The sequence below is a fragment of the Diaphorina citri genome, unplaced genomic scaffold, assembly GCF_000475195.1.
Source record: "Diaphorina citri unplaced genomic scaffold, Diaci psyllid genome assembly version 1.1 scaffold58, whole genome shotgun sequence".
NCBI classification, from domain to species: domain Eukaryota; kingdom Metazoa; phylum Arthropoda; class Insecta; order Hemiptera; family Psyllidae; genus Diaphorina; species Diaphorina citri.
This window is the reverse complement of record NW_007377495.1, coordinates 148,715-163,646: the sequence shown is the minus strand read 5'-3', so window position 1 is coordinate 163,646 and position 14,932 is coordinate 148,715. Positions and strand designations below refer to the sequence as shown.

At 38.8% G+C, this 14,932-nt stretch overlaps 1 protein-coding gene across 1 annotated transcript; it reads right to left on the bottom strand.

Annotated features, from left to right (window-relative positions):
* Positions 1-4,552: 4,552 nt before the first annotated feature.
* Positions 4,553-14,403, bottom strand: LOC103518076 (cytoplasmic aconitate hydratase-like). The gene is made up of 16 exons (XM_026829815.1): positions 14,266-14,403; positions 13,849-13,918; positions 13,301-13,493; positions 12,572-12,695; positions 11,875-11,938; positions 11,120-11,231; positions 10,278-10,507; positions 9,506-9,726; positions 9,031-9,143; positions 8,632-8,852; positions 8,155-8,260; positions 7,766-7,986; positions 7,171-7,327; positions 6,080-6,162; positions 5,786-5,798; positions 4,553-5,500 (listed from the first exon to the last, which is right to left on the bottom strand). Exons 1-16 carry the CDS (start codon positions 14,370-14,372, stop codon positions 5,364-5,366), a joined length of 2,172 nt encoding a protein of 723 aa, XP_026685616.1. The 5' UTR covers positions 14,373-14,403; the 3' UTR covers positions 4,553-5,363.
* Between the last annotated feature and the right edge of the window lie 529 nt (positions 14,404-14,932).

The following is a 14,932-nucleotide window of genomic DNA, read 5'->3' as shown; positions in this document are numbered from 1 at the left end:
AAAAAAAAAAAAAAATGGAATGAAAACTCACAATTCGGAACGGGCCTTCACTCGTTGACTAATTATTACCATTAGCAATACTGCAATAATTACCTGTCGAATTAATTATAACCTTAAGGCATATAGCGGGGGTGAACATTTTTAGCTTATTATGTAAATCTACAACCTTAACCTACACCTATCTAACGTTAGAGAAGGCATGGATGAGATTTTCAGTTGCTGAAACCTAGGTACTAGTGCCTAGATTCATTTTTAAGTTTCTTATATATATGTACAGGGTGGTTCGTGATTTGCGAACCACGCTTATATCTCAGAAACGGCTGGGAATTAAGGAATGAAATAAAAGGCATCGTGTAGATGAAATTTTGATGATTAAAATGGCTTTTTTTAAATTTGCAATTTTTTTTGCAAAATGGCCCATTTTTTGCCAAATATAGGTCACTCTTATGGGAACCCCTATTTTTTATTTAATTTTTGGAATCAGCATAAAATTTTAATTGAAAAATTTTTCACTCGAAAAAATTTGCTCTACAAAAATTTGCACAAATCGCGATTTTGTGTGCGTCAGTGACCCCAGATTTGATGAACAACGCAGTTGGTCCTGAGTTAGAGCGAACAATGCGTTACTGTGTACAAAGAAATGGATCTCATTTTGAACAGCTTTTATAAATTTGTTTGTTGTTGTTGATTGTTGTTGAAATAGTTAAGTGAATAATACAAAAACTAAAGAAATAATTAAGAAATTGTTTTTCTTTCTCACAGTGTACAGAATTTTTGTAGAGCAAATTTTTTCGAGTGAATACATTTTTTCAATTAAAATTTTATGCTGATTCCAAAAATTAAATAAAAAATGGGGGTTCCCATAAGAGTGACCTATATTTGGCAAAAAATGGGCCGTTTTGCAAAAAAATTGCAAATTTAAAAAAAGCCATTTTAATCATCAAAATTTCATCTACATGATGCCGTTTATTTCTTTCCTTAATTCCCAGCCGTTTCTGAGATATAAGCGTGGTTCGCAAATCACGAACCACCCTGTATATTTTGTAAATTTTTAGGTACCTGGTACCTAGGTGCGTTGGGTACCTACGTCATTTTTCCATCCATTGTTTTATTTTCCTTGTTCTTCATTAAGACTTTTATCCCTTAGTTTGCTTTGAGATCTTCTACTCTTTTCATGTTGCTTACAGGAATGAAAGAAAACAAAAGGACCAAAAGAACTAGGACGTTATGATGTAAGTTGTATTCTTTATTATGTAAGTTTCATTCTTCATTCTTTAAATTATATTCCTTCTCCATTATGTAAGTTTTATTAATTCTTCCTAACAACCTGTTCTTCTTTTAAGACAGTTAGGTATTGGTAAAAACAGATTGGAGCGAAGACAAAAGAGCATAGAATTTTTTTTTTTTTGCTCTCAATTTGCGGTTTGAAGTTGTCGTTTCCCTCGATCGTCACTTTCCTCTACCTGCTCAATGCTCTATGGGCTATGCTTTCCGATCCAGTCTGTTTTTAGCCCGTCCTTCCTTTATTAATAATAAAAGGTATAGTGGACGGGCTATTGTATTCACTTCGGTGTCGTCTGTGTGTCTGTCTGTCCCTATAGAATTATAGATTATAGAAGGACTTATACAAACCTGGTCGACCCATATATCAAATTAAAGGTCATTTTACCAGGTAAACGAAAGTGGTGTTGCGAATTTTGTTCAAAAAACCAAAAAGCCAAAAAACGAAGAAAAAAAAAAATGGTTTTTGGGGGATTTTTTTTTCATATTTTCTCACATAAATGAGCTCTGATCTTGAAATTTGTCGCAACGACCTATGAACTCAAAGCGAGAAAGTTTTAGATAACAGTTCAGTGGTTAATTTAAGACCAGTTCTTGCGTCCCCTATGTTAAGCTACACCGAGCAAGGCCAATAAATGATCTGTAGTAGGAATTGTAACAACGGAAGTCTTATCGTCCCGAAGTCGAAGAGAGGAGGACAGGATAGGAGAAAGTCAGTCGTTCCGAAAACGAACCCTAAATGTTTGGGTTAAATTTCCCTGCAGCTAACCTATGTATGTCATATTTATTACAATAATGTATAATTAGATAATTACTGAAGTACCTAATTAAAAATGTGATATCATTTTATTAATTACTAAAATTTCCCTGCAGCTAACCTATGTACAACCTTAACTTGAGATAAATTTTGAAAATTTTCTAATAAGCCTCCTGCAATTGAATCTTTTTTTCCTTGGGTTCAGCAAATATTTCCTGCCGCTTTAAGATAACTAAAAGTATTGGTATAGCCAGCCTAGTTAGCTTGGTTGGTAGCGCGTCTGCCTTGTAAGCGCTAGGCTGCGGATTTAGGAGACGTTCAGAGAACGAAACTGGTACAATAAGAGATAAGGTTCGTTCTCGGAACAGCTGCATTTCAATCCTGTCTTCTTTCTCTCTACGCTTTTGGGACAATAAGACATTAGCAGTTACAGCTACATCACTTGATCTTATGCGCCTATTGTCTTTTGTGAATTGTGACACTGAAATGAAAGACGTACACAGTGTACGAAAAGTACTGATTGAAGATTTGTTTGGGAGTGGAAGAAAATTTTTTATTTATCTACATATTATTATCTTTTTTTGAAAAGGTTTGAGAGAGGGAACGGTTACAATGGACAGACAATCCCGCCCGGGGCGGATTTTATCCTGAACGGATAATGTTCGTTCTCGGAACGGTTGGCTTTCTCCTATCCTGTCTTTCTTCTCTCTTCCTTTTCGGGATGATAAGACCTTAGCAATTACAGTTCTCTCTGTCAAACCTCTTTAAAAAAGCTATAATAGGAGACGTTCAGAGAACGAAACTGGTACAATAAGAGATAAGGTTCGTTCTCGGAACAGCTGCATTTCAATCCTGTCTTCTTTCTCTACGCTTTTGGGACAATAAGACATTAGCAGTTACAGTGCTCTCTATCAAACCTCTTCTTTTTACTTTCCTTATCCTATAGGAAGGAAAGTAATATTATGGACAAAATTTTCGATCGTCATTGCAATCATAAATCTACCCCAATTCAATTCAATTAGTTGCTACGTCCACCCTTGGACGTAGCAACTACTAATATCTCGTACTGACAGACTGACGAGTGAGCTACTTTCCGGGCACACTGTTATGTCAACATGGAAATAACAATGGCGACATCTCAAGATGTATTACGAAACAAAAGGAAACTCAAACGAGCATAAGAAGTGCAGCTGTAGACTGTAGAGTAACTAGGAAACATAATACCCGTGGGAGAAAAGACATGGCTAGGGAGTATTTGGACGTAAATATTAGGTCACTAGGCTTTGGAGAGGATTAGGAAGTAGAAAGATTAGACCGGACTTTAAGGCATAATGAAACCAGCTGCGATAGTATAGTACGTTGAGTGCACAAATTGGGAGGGGAACCTCGAACACTTTTGAAAGTTAAGAAGGGAACCGCAACGAAAAAAGTCTGGCCACCCCTGCTGTAGAGTAACTAGGAAACACAATACCCGTGGGAGAAAAGACATGGCTAGGGAGTATTTGGATGTAAGTATTAGGTCACTAGGCTTTGGAGAGGATTAGGAAGTAGAAAGATTAGACCGGACCTTAAGGCACAATGAAACCAGCTGCGATAGTACGTTGAATGCACAAATTACCCACGGATCACTAAAGTTAAGCAACGTTGCGCGTGGTTAGTACCTGGATGGTGACCATCTGGGGAATCGCGTGCTGCTGGGTTCGTTCTCGGAACGGCTGGCTTTTTCCTATCCTGTCCTCCTTCTCTCTCCGATTTCGGAATTATTTTCCTACCTTCCTTAATAAAAGTACGTACGCCACTAAAGACAAACACCCGAGCCTTTTTAATTATTTTCAGAACTCAAACAATAGGTTCCTCTGTACACATGAAATTATACCTATGCAAGTTCTGAATCTGAATTTCTTTGATCTGTTAGACTGGCAAACATGATTTGATTTGCTGATGGGAAATTCAAATGGAAATGAGATACCTACTTTTTTTCAGGCGCTCCCACGAGTATGGACAGTAGGCCGTTCACACCAAAATACCGACTACCTATCTTAAAGAAGTCGATTTTAAACTAAAAAAAAAAAAAAATCTGAGAAAGAAGAGCCCATAATAACATTATTAGAAACTAAACATTAAAACACATGGATTCTATATAAAATAATAATAAAACTGGTTTCGTTTATTTAAATACATAATCTTCTAAGCGTATACTCTATTTTAAAATTATATAAGGATTTTCAATTGAAAATTTATTTAAATATAAACAAGTAAGTTTGCTCAATAGAGAGCAGTACACATACAAATTATTAAGGAATCGAATATAATATGTAAGTACTTTTTATAAGGATTTTCAATTGAAAATTTATTTAAATATAAACAAGTAAGTTTGCTCAATAGAGAGCAGTACACATACAAATTATTAAGGAAACGCATATAATATGTAAGTACTTTCTAAAGGTCATGAGTTAAAGCCGCCTTTGATTTCTAAATTTAAAAAATAAAATAATAATCGCACAATGTCGATCACCCTCAGTATTTCCTTTAAATTTCCATAAAAATGCAAGGGAAATGTTATCATTGTTAACAACAATTTTCTTTAAACACGGTTACTTACATACAAAAATCAACAAAATCCACTTTTTTCACCATAATAGAATTTCATACTGCAACAAAAAACACCAAAACCTAAAAATTAATTTAACTTGAAAATCAGTCTAAAATCTTTTAACCAAAACTATAACATTTTTTTTTTTTATCAACAAAAACAATCCATTCGAATATATGCAAGCTCTTGTGATGAGACCATAACTTAATTTAAACTTTTGGGAGAACCTAACCTAAACTATAGTTTATAATGGAGAGTATTGCCTTGGGCTCAACTAGTAGACTATGCTTAAATGACAAACTTTTTACTTTAGAATGGTCTACAATACAATTAACAATGGAATTTCCAAGTGATACTTATGCTATACCGATAAATAAAGACTAAAGAACTATGCAATTGAGTCCTAAATAATAGTGATGCACATGGATAAAGAGCTACACTACATAGTCACAAATAAAGGATCAATTAACAGCGATGAAATGGTCTTAATAGCAATACACAAAGTTTCTTACCGTTATATTTATTGGATACTTATTGTGGACCTTCATCCAACTCGAATTTGTGTCTAATATAACCCTAACCAATATTCGCCATACATAAAATACCAAAGTCCTCAATAGTGGACACAATTAAACAACTAATTATGGAATTGCCCCAAATGAAGGACACATCACACAGGGCTATTAAGAGTTCTGGAATATGGAGACAAAGTAGAGACCTCTGTAGACGAGCTTACAACATTTTACGTATCATATAGTTGAGAATACCTCCGTGTTTATAATAGAGGATGTCTACTTCTGTGTCGAACCTCAGAATGACGCTGAACTTACGACCATCATCCACCTGAAGAAAGAAAGAAAGCATGAAAAATTATATGTGGCTGAAGAACGGATTATCCAATCAGGACCTGGAGAGTGGCTCATTTTTACTTTTTTTTTGACAATTTAAGTAGGTATGTAGGTTACTGATACTGTGGGGCCATACTGTACAAAAGGCGATAAAAAGTCCTCAATAGTGCCTTGAAAAAGGGCCTAACAGTTCAATCGTTCCCAAAACGAACGGCCTATGTTATGTTAGTAGCAAACATAACATAGGCCCTTCTCTTCCTAGCACGTTGAATCCATTGTCGAACCTCAGAATGACGCTGAACTTACGACCATCATCCACCTGAAGAAAGAAAGAAAGCATGAAAAATTATATGTGGCTGAAGAATGGATTATCCAATCAGGACCTGGAGAGTGGCTCATTTTTACTTTTTTTTGACAATTTAAGTAGGTATGTAGGTTATTGTTACTGTGGGGCCATACTGTACAAAAGGCGATAAAAGGTCCTCAATAGTGCCTTGAAAAAAGGGCCTAACAGTTCAATCGTTCCCAAAACGAAGGGCCTATGTTATGTTAGTAGCAAACATAACATAGGCCCTTCTCTTCCTAGCACGTTGAATCCACATGTTGCTTCTCTACGGCGTGGATTTCGGACCGGGAAGGCCAAATGTCACGCAGGAATACGGGTGCTCCTTGCTTGTTCGTTCCTGGAATTTGGAGATCGAATAGAATATACCTTGCTTATTCTACTGAACTTGGTGATGGAATGCCACCACTGGTCAGTACTTGATTAAAGTAGCTACTCAACTGTCCTCACGAGGCACCCCGAACTTTAAGCACAGAGCCGAAAAAACTTCGACCCTGCTAGGAATCGAACCAGGGACTTTAACCGTGCAAGCCTAGTGCGATATCCACTCGGTCACGGAAGCCTTTGGTATTAAAACTATGTATAAACAATAAAGAGTACCAATAAACATGATTGGCTCATTAAAAGGCTCATATGACCTTGGAAAAGGAAAGGGCTACTCTCTTACCAAGGAATACGGGTGCTCCTTGCTTGTTCGTTCCTGGAATTTGGAGATCGAATAGAATATACCTTGCTTATTCTACTGAACTTGGTGATGAAATGCCAACACTGGTCACTACTTGATTAAAGTAGCTACTCAACTGTCCTCACGAGGCACCCCGAACTTTAAGCACAGAGTCGAAAAAACTTCGACCCCGCTAGGAATCGAACCAGGGACTTTAACCGTGCAAGCCTAGTGCGATATCCACTCGGTCACGGAAGCCTTTGGTATAAGAACTATGTATAAACAATAAAGAGTACCAATAAACATGTTTTGGCCCATTAAAAGTCTCATATGAGCGTTAAATGACCTTGGAAAAGGAAAGGGCTACTCTCTTACCGAAAGGGAGGAGAGGGAGAGAGAGAGAGAGAGAGAGAGAGAGAGAGAGAGAGAGAGAGGGCGGTAGAGAGATTGATGGGATGAAGAAAACACTTGAAATGGCCTGAGAAAAATGAGTAAGTATCGTATGTAAATATCAACACTTGAAACTTGAAACCTTTAAAAAAGTTCTTTTTTTTTTCTTTTAGATAGGTAGATATGTCCAAAAGGACAATTGAAAAATTCATGGGCTATCGTTTATTTGAAAAACATCGTAACCTTTAGGTGACTCTACAGTCGACCCAAGTTCACTGATATCACCTCTCTTACCGATTGGTTCTTTCTCAAAGTCAATGTCCACGGTACCAGCCAGTGCATATGCTATAACCAGTAGGGGGGAAGCCAAATAGTTGGCCCTTGTGTTTGGATGAATTCGACCTTCGAAGTTTCGGTTCCCTGAGAGTACGCCAGCCACTATCAGTTCGTTCTGAAACAATGATTTTGTGCCTTGTTTATCGTCCGTGACTGAAAAGTCTCTTTTATTCTGAAAAGCTCTAATGATAAGTCCCTTAATGAAAAGAACTACTGAAATGTCCCTTCATTCTGCAAAAAAGGATCATTGCTTCTGCTTCTTTACCTTTTCCTGTTTACGGGGTCGGTGTTTTTAGTCACCCTTTTTTTAGTCAGTTCTATTTATCCATTCGGTACTTCTAAGTCTAAGCCCTTTTCCAGTAAATCCTTTCTTAATCTTACCCAATTGTCCCACTTTTGCCAGGTCTACCTCTTTTTCTATGCTCGACTTTCTTTCCTGAACAGTTCTCATCTCTTCTTTACAGATAGCCATTACCTATGCCATACAATAAAGTAATTAAAAAAGAAGAAGAAGAAGAAGAAAAAGAAGAAGAAAAAGAAGAAAAAATCTCACCTTTTCAATGGCATCGACAATAGGGGGATCCAGAGGTCCACTGTTTCCAATACAGGTCATACATCCGAAGCCCACCACATCAAATCCAAGCTGATTCAGAGGCTCAATGACCTGACTCTCTCGTAGATAATAGGTGACCACACCAGAACCGGGGGATAGAGAGGTTTTGATATACGGAGCCACACTAAGACCCGCTTCTACGGCTTTCTTAGCTAGGAGACCTGTGAAACAAAACACGTTAATTTAATTGACTTTAGTTTTACACAATTTAGCAACACAACGCAGGCCACTTGCGGAAAACAGGACAATATGTATACATAATAGTAAAGTGGAAGGAAGCAGTAGGGGGGAAGCCAAATAGTTGGCCCTTGTGTTTGGATGAATTCGACCTTCGAAGTTTCGGTTCCCTGAGAGTACGCCAGCCACTACCAGTTCGTTCTGAAACAATGATTTTGTGCCTTGTTTATCGTCCGTGACTGAAAAGTCTCTTTTATTCTGAAAAGCCCTATTGATAAGTCCCTTAATGAAAAGAACTACTGAAATGTCCCTTCATTCTGCAAAAAAGGATCATTGCTTCTGCTTCTTTACCTTTTCCCGTTTACGGGGTCGGTGTTTTTAGTCACCCTTTTTTTAGTCAGTTCTATTTATCCATTCGGTACTTCTAAGTCTAAGCCCTTTTCCAGTAAATCCTTTCTTAATCTTACCCAACTGTCCCACTTTTCCTAGGTCTACCTCTTCTTCTTTGCTCGACTTTCTTTCCTGAACAGTTCTCATCTCTTCTTTACAGATAGCCATTACCTATGCCATGCAATAAAGTAATTAAAAAAGAAGAAGAAGAAGAAGAAGAAGACGAAAAAAAATCTCACCTTTTCAATGGCATCGACAATAGGGGGATCCAGAGGTCCACTGTTTCCAATACAGGTCATACATCCGAAGCCCACCACATCAAATCCAAGTTGATTCAGAGGCTCAATGACCTGACTCTCTCGTAGATAATAGGTGACCACACCAGAACCGGGGGATAGAGAGGTTTTGATATACGGAGCCACACTAAGACCCGCTTCTACGGCTTTCTTAGCTAGGAGACCTGTGAAACAGACCTTTTACACAATTTAGCAACACAACGCAGGCCACTTGCGGAAAACAGGACAATATCCGGTATGCAAGCCTAGATACCCACTCGGCCACGGAGATAACAGATAAGTGAAATAAAACGGGGTTTATCATCACCTCTTCCAAGCTGGGGAAATGCACGGTCTTAGGGCCAGGCTTGGACACCAACTTGTTGACAATGCGAATGTTGGCGAATGTGCCCCTCACCATGACATCATCATTACCGCGCCTGGAGCCGTAGGAGTTGAAATCCGGGGGACTTAGCCTGTGAGAAAACACGTGGATTGTTAGATTTTTACTTTCCTTATCCTATAGGAAGGGAAGTAATATAATCGGGAGAAATTGTCGATGGTCAGTTTTTTACTTTCTATTTTCCAAGAGGTTTGATGGAAGGAACTGTAACAACAGAGGTCCTATCGTTCCGAAATCGAAAAGAGAAGGACAGGATAAGAGAAAGTCAGCCGTTCCTAGAACGAAGCTTATCTGTTTAGGATAAACACTCCATTTGTTAAAAGTCTAGATTTACTTTGCCCTTAGGATCAATCCAATTTGAAGAAAACATCTAATGCAAATTTGTAAGTAATAAAACAATAAGTTGAGGGTGAAACACAACTTTCAGTTACTCACCCTTTGGAAGCCAAGAACTTGGCAGCTGCGCTGGTTCTCGCTATACTTCCAGCTGGGCTGATATGATCTGTTGTCACTGAATCACCCAATAGTAGCAACACTCTGGCTTGTTCTATTACCCTATCGCCTGGAGTGACGTCACGACCCATGCCGTCGAAAAATGGAGGTCGCTTGATGTAGGTGCTGGATAGATCCCAGGGGTACAGTTGACCTTCTGGCGCCTGGAAAAATGGGGGACAGTTTAGCCTGGTGATAGCTTGCCATGCAGACGGTCCTGTGTTTGAATCCCACCATTGAAAAAAAAAAGAGGAACTCATATTTTCGATTGCAAATATTTCAAACACACGGTTACAATTTACAATAGACATAGGTATTCAATATTTTACCTGTAGTGCTCTCCAGCTGTTTGATCCATTCTCAATGCGGGCGTATACTTCCCGGAACATAGCAGGAATGACATGTTGCTTTATATGATACTATTTCACACTCATTAATTTTGTGAAGTTCCATATGAACAACAAAATGCAAATGGTATCTACTCCCAAAAGTACGTACTGTATCTATCTACTCCCATAAGAAAATGAATTACATACAGTCCCCCCAAGTACAAATTTTCATCAGTAAATGGTTTCTTCAAATTAAATTGATCAGAAGGGCAAGGAAAAGCTAGACCCTTGACAAACGGAGTGTGCCTGAAGGCATGTGATGTGTTCCAATTCACTCGACCCCAAGGAACTAAAAAAAAAAAATCTTTCAATTCCATTAGCAGTCAATTTCCTCTCACCTTATTGGTCAAACAGCTGAGGAAATCCTGTTTCATGTCCGTGACCGGGACTCGATCGTGCGGTCTCTTAGGTCCAGAGACCGAGGACACTACCGTAGCCAAATCTAACGTCACGACTTGACTGAATACAGGATCCTGGCTGGGGTCACTGTAGTCTCTGAGTAGTTTGACAGACTCCAGGTATGCCTTCACTGCAGCCACTTTGGCATCACTGCGATCTGAGAAGAAGAAAACACATGTAATAACCGTGGGAAGAAATATTCCCGTAGCCAAATCTAACGTCACGACTTGACTGAATACAGGATCCTGGCTGGGGTCACTGTAGTCTCTGAGTAGTTTGACAGACTCCAGATATGCCTTCACTGCAGACACTTTGGCATCACTGCGATCTGAGAAGAAGAAAACACATGTAATAACCGTGGGAAGAAATATTTGTTCGCGCTTCAAAAAAAGAGAGGATTTTTCATTTTTATTATTTCTTAAGAGCTTTGATATTGATAGAGGGAACTGTAATAATGGAAATCCTATCGTCCCGAAATCAAAGAGATAAAGAAGACAGAATAGGAGAAAGCCGTTTCGAGAAAGAACCTCATCGGTTTTAGAATAAATTTCGCCCCGGGCGGGAATCGAACCCGAGGCGTTCTCTACCAACTAACCCTTAGAGTTCCATTACTATGATTATCATGTAGTAAAATTTTCAAATAAATGAGGATAAAATTCCATGTCTCTGCTGGGATCGAACCTGCGCCCTCCTGTTTTGACCACAACCAGGCGAGCGTTTTGACCACTACGCCACCAAGATACTTTATTCGTACATCCTGGGGACTTACTGGTTTGTTTGAGATACTCCAAACTGTTCTGATCCACAGGGAAGAACCCCACAGTGGCTCCATACTCCGGACACATGTTGGAAATGGTGGCCCGATCTGCTATTGAAAGCTCCTCAAAAAAAAAAAAAAAAAAAAAAAAAAAAAAAAAAAATTAGGTATACAAGTCATGTGGTCATGTGCTTGGTTCCTTTTATACTTTGGAGTAAGATTAGCAAATTGTTAAACCAAAAGTTTAGCTTTTAACACTCAAAGTGTGACAATGAACATAAAACCCTCATTCAAAAGGATCAAGCTCTGTCACTTGTTACAATGTGCTAGTAAGCTAGTAAATTACATACAAGTGTAAAGGGGTCACTAAAAATGGCATGCAAGATATTTGACCTGTGTAAATGAGGCTTCATGATCTAATGTGATCAATCCACTAACTTGTTTTTTCACTGTTTTTTCAATGAAATCCATGCATGAGCCAGTTTTCTGTTTTCTATTGAAACACTGTTACATAATGAATACCATCCACCAATGACATATTAAATAGGACTGGCTTTCTTGATAATGTATGACAGTAGTCTCCATCTCAAGTTAACCCAAATTGAGGAATTTGTGGTAGCTGCTTTGGTATTTTAATATTTTTAATTTTAATCCCCTAAGGCTATTCATCTTGGGTTAACTAGCTTCCTACCTGAGGTCCTGCAACTCAGGTAGATTCCAGACAGGTGCAAACAATCCTACATCTTTTGCCAGAGGAAAATACTTACGCGAAGCCATTGAAAACCCGGTGTTTGGAAATCTTTATAACAAGTAAAACCACTGTAAAACACTCTGAAATCGCCGGAGAAAATGGAGAAATTTAGAAAATGGATTTCTTGTTTCTTGGGACTACGTGACTACCACATTATCAGTAATGAAAGATTTCTATTCTTGATAATGTATGACAGTAGTCTCCATCTCAAGTTAACCCAAATTGAGGAATTTGTGGTAGCTGCTTTGGTATTTTAATATTTTTTAATTTTAATCCCCTAAGGCTATTCATCTTGGGTTAACTAGCTTCCTACCTGAAGACCTGCAACTCAGGTAGATTCCAGACAGGTGCAAACAATCCTACATCTTATGCCAGAGGAAAATACTTACGCGAAGCCATTGAAAACCCGGTGTTTGGAAATCTTTATAACAAGTAAAACCACTGTAAAACACTCTGACTCTGAAATCGCCGGAGAAATTTAGAAAATGGATTTCTTGTTTCTTGGGACTACGTGACTACCACATTATCAGTAATGAAAGATTTCTTGTCAAAAAGTGAAATGTAAACAAATTTTGTGATAAGGGAAGGGAGAGGTAGTTTGGCAACATTGTTAAGGTCCCTTGAGGCGATCTGCAAAGTAGGTTCTGACAATTTTATTCTGTTTGAGTTGTAAGTTGTAAGTCGTAAGATTGTAACCTTTTGATAAAAGTTACCTACCGTTAAAAAAGTTATTGGAGGTCACATATTGGCTCAGTTTGCCCTCAATCTTGTATCCAATAACTTCTGGTAGTAGTAGAGAGATAGCCTGCCCCAACATGACAGCCTCTGCTTCAATGCCTGTAGTAAAATTAAAATAATCATTACTAGACCTAATTATGTTTAAATAGTCGTATGGTAGGATAGCATAGAATATACCTTGTTTACCCTGCTAGAATGAGACTAAAAAGTCCCTCTACTCCAGCAGTCTAAACCTACATAATGTTTACAAAAGTGTTATTTAACGTACGTAACGTATGGTATGTTAAATTTTGCATAAAAAAAGGGGCGAAAAAAAAGGAAAAGTGTAGGAGTTGAAATCCGGGGGACTTAGCCTGTGAGAAAACACGTGGATTGTTAGATTTTTACTTTCCTTATCCTATAGGAAGGGAAGTAATATAATCGGGAGAAATTGTCGATGGTCAGTTTTTTACTTTCTATTTTCCAAGAGGTTTGATGGAAGGAACTGTAACAACAGAGGTCCTATCGTTCCGAAATCGAAAAGAGAAGGACAGGGCTTACTTGTTAATCAACGAGCTATTTTTTGACGAGTGCGCACCCAAAGGTCATCGGACTTCCCAGTTGAAGTGGACTGTACCTAAAAGTTTTTTTTAACGAAAGTTCGAGTGAAAATATTTTGCCGATACTGGGAATCGAACCCCGGGGATTGAGACCATACTACTCACCTCCCACTCCCCATCCCACCACACCCAGACCATTGATCATTGTAGTGTGTGAATCCGTTCCCACCACAGAATCCGGATACAGGGTGTCCCCATCTGTGAATACAACACGTGCCAGATACTCCAAGTTCACCTGGTGCACAATCCCTGAACCAGGTGGCACGATCAACATGTTGCGAAATGCCTTGGCTCCCCACTGAAACAATAGTAAAAGAGTATGAATATTTAATCGTGATTTTATTTCGTATCAATGAAACTGCTACATTAGACTTATGTGTTCTGTGTCGTAGCATGTCCATGCCGTAGTATGTGTCCCATCAAATGAACAAGAATTTAGCTTGGTTGGTAGCGTCTGCTTATGAGCGCTAGGTCGCGAATTCGATTCCCGCCCGGGCCATATTTTATCCTGAACGGATAAGGTTAATTCCCGGAACGACTGACTTTCTCCTATCCTGTCTTCCTTCTCTCTTCGATTTCGGGACGATAAGACCTTAGCAGTTGCAGTTCCTTCTATCACACCTCTAAAACAATAATATTATGAATTTACAAACCTTGAGAAACTTGAATCTCTCTCCATTCCTCTGGAATTCAATGTTCTCGTTCTTCTCTAATGCGCTTGATCTGAAAAGAGAAAGAGTAATACCAGCATTGTAGGATTTTCCAAATATCTCAATAATCCGAAATCCCAACACCTAATATGTTTACCTAGCATACTGGCACTGGTCGCTGTGCGCATTTATGTTATACGTAACTTCTCATTTTCCTCACGAGGCTGAGTGGGCCGCGCTGTTCAGCCAGACACGGAATCAATCATTTGTATGAACAAATTTTTTGACCAATTCGAGAACCGAACCCGGGTCTCGGGCATGCAAGGCGAGCGAAGTGACCACTACACCATGGGAGCTGACTCCACTTTAGAGAGAGAGGTAATACGTCCGTGGGTATGTCTGTGCGTATGAGAGACTTACGAGCGTGAGAAGTCAACCTGTACGGAATGATCGATGACCAAATCTGATGGACAGATGGGATTGATCTTCTGAGGATCTCCATTCAGGGATTTTACAGCATCCCTCATAGCAGCAAAGTCCACCACAGCAGGTACCTGTTGTCAGAGATAAGAATCAGAGATTAGAACAGATATTACCAGGAATCAGCCAGATCAAATATAGTAATCCTGAGGAAGTGAAGACATTGCTGGATTAGGAACTTCAAGCTCATCGGTATATTTTCAAATATCAGTAGTAGTAGTAGAGGTTTACTGCTGGAGAAAAGATTTTTTAAAGTCCTATTCAGCCAGTCTAGTTAACTTAGAGTCTTAGAGGGTAGCGTGCCTACCTTGTAAGTGCAAGATCGCGGGTTCGATTCCCACCCGGGGCGAACTCTACCCTAAACAGATAAGGTTAGTTGTCGGATAAGGTTAGTTGTCTGGCTTTCTCTTATCCTGTCCTTTTGTCTCCGATTTTGGGACGGTAAGACCTCGGCAGTTACAGTTCTCCTCTATCAAACCTCCATCCTTATTACATTCTAGGTAATATATGCATTCTATTTATATACATCCTTATTTATTTAGACTTTATATTAGTTGTAAATGTTGTCATTCTCTGTAGGCACAGTTGGGTAGGTACACAAATACAA

Excerpts from the sequence above, each read along its gene's own strand:
- LOC103518076 (XM_026829815.1), bottom strand. The coding sequence starts at position 14,372 with ATGAGGGATGCTGTAAAATCCCTGAATGGAGATCCTCAGAAGATCAAT. Across the intron at positions 8,261-8,631 it reads TTGTCGATGCCATTGAAAAG|AATAAAAGAGACTTTTCAGT; the intron begins GTGAGATTTTTT and ends AGGGCTTTTCAG. Across the intron at positions 7,987-8,154 it reads AGGGAACCGAAACTTCGAAG|GTCTCCTAGCTAAGAAAGCC; the intron begins GTCGAATTCATC and ends TTTGTTTCACAG.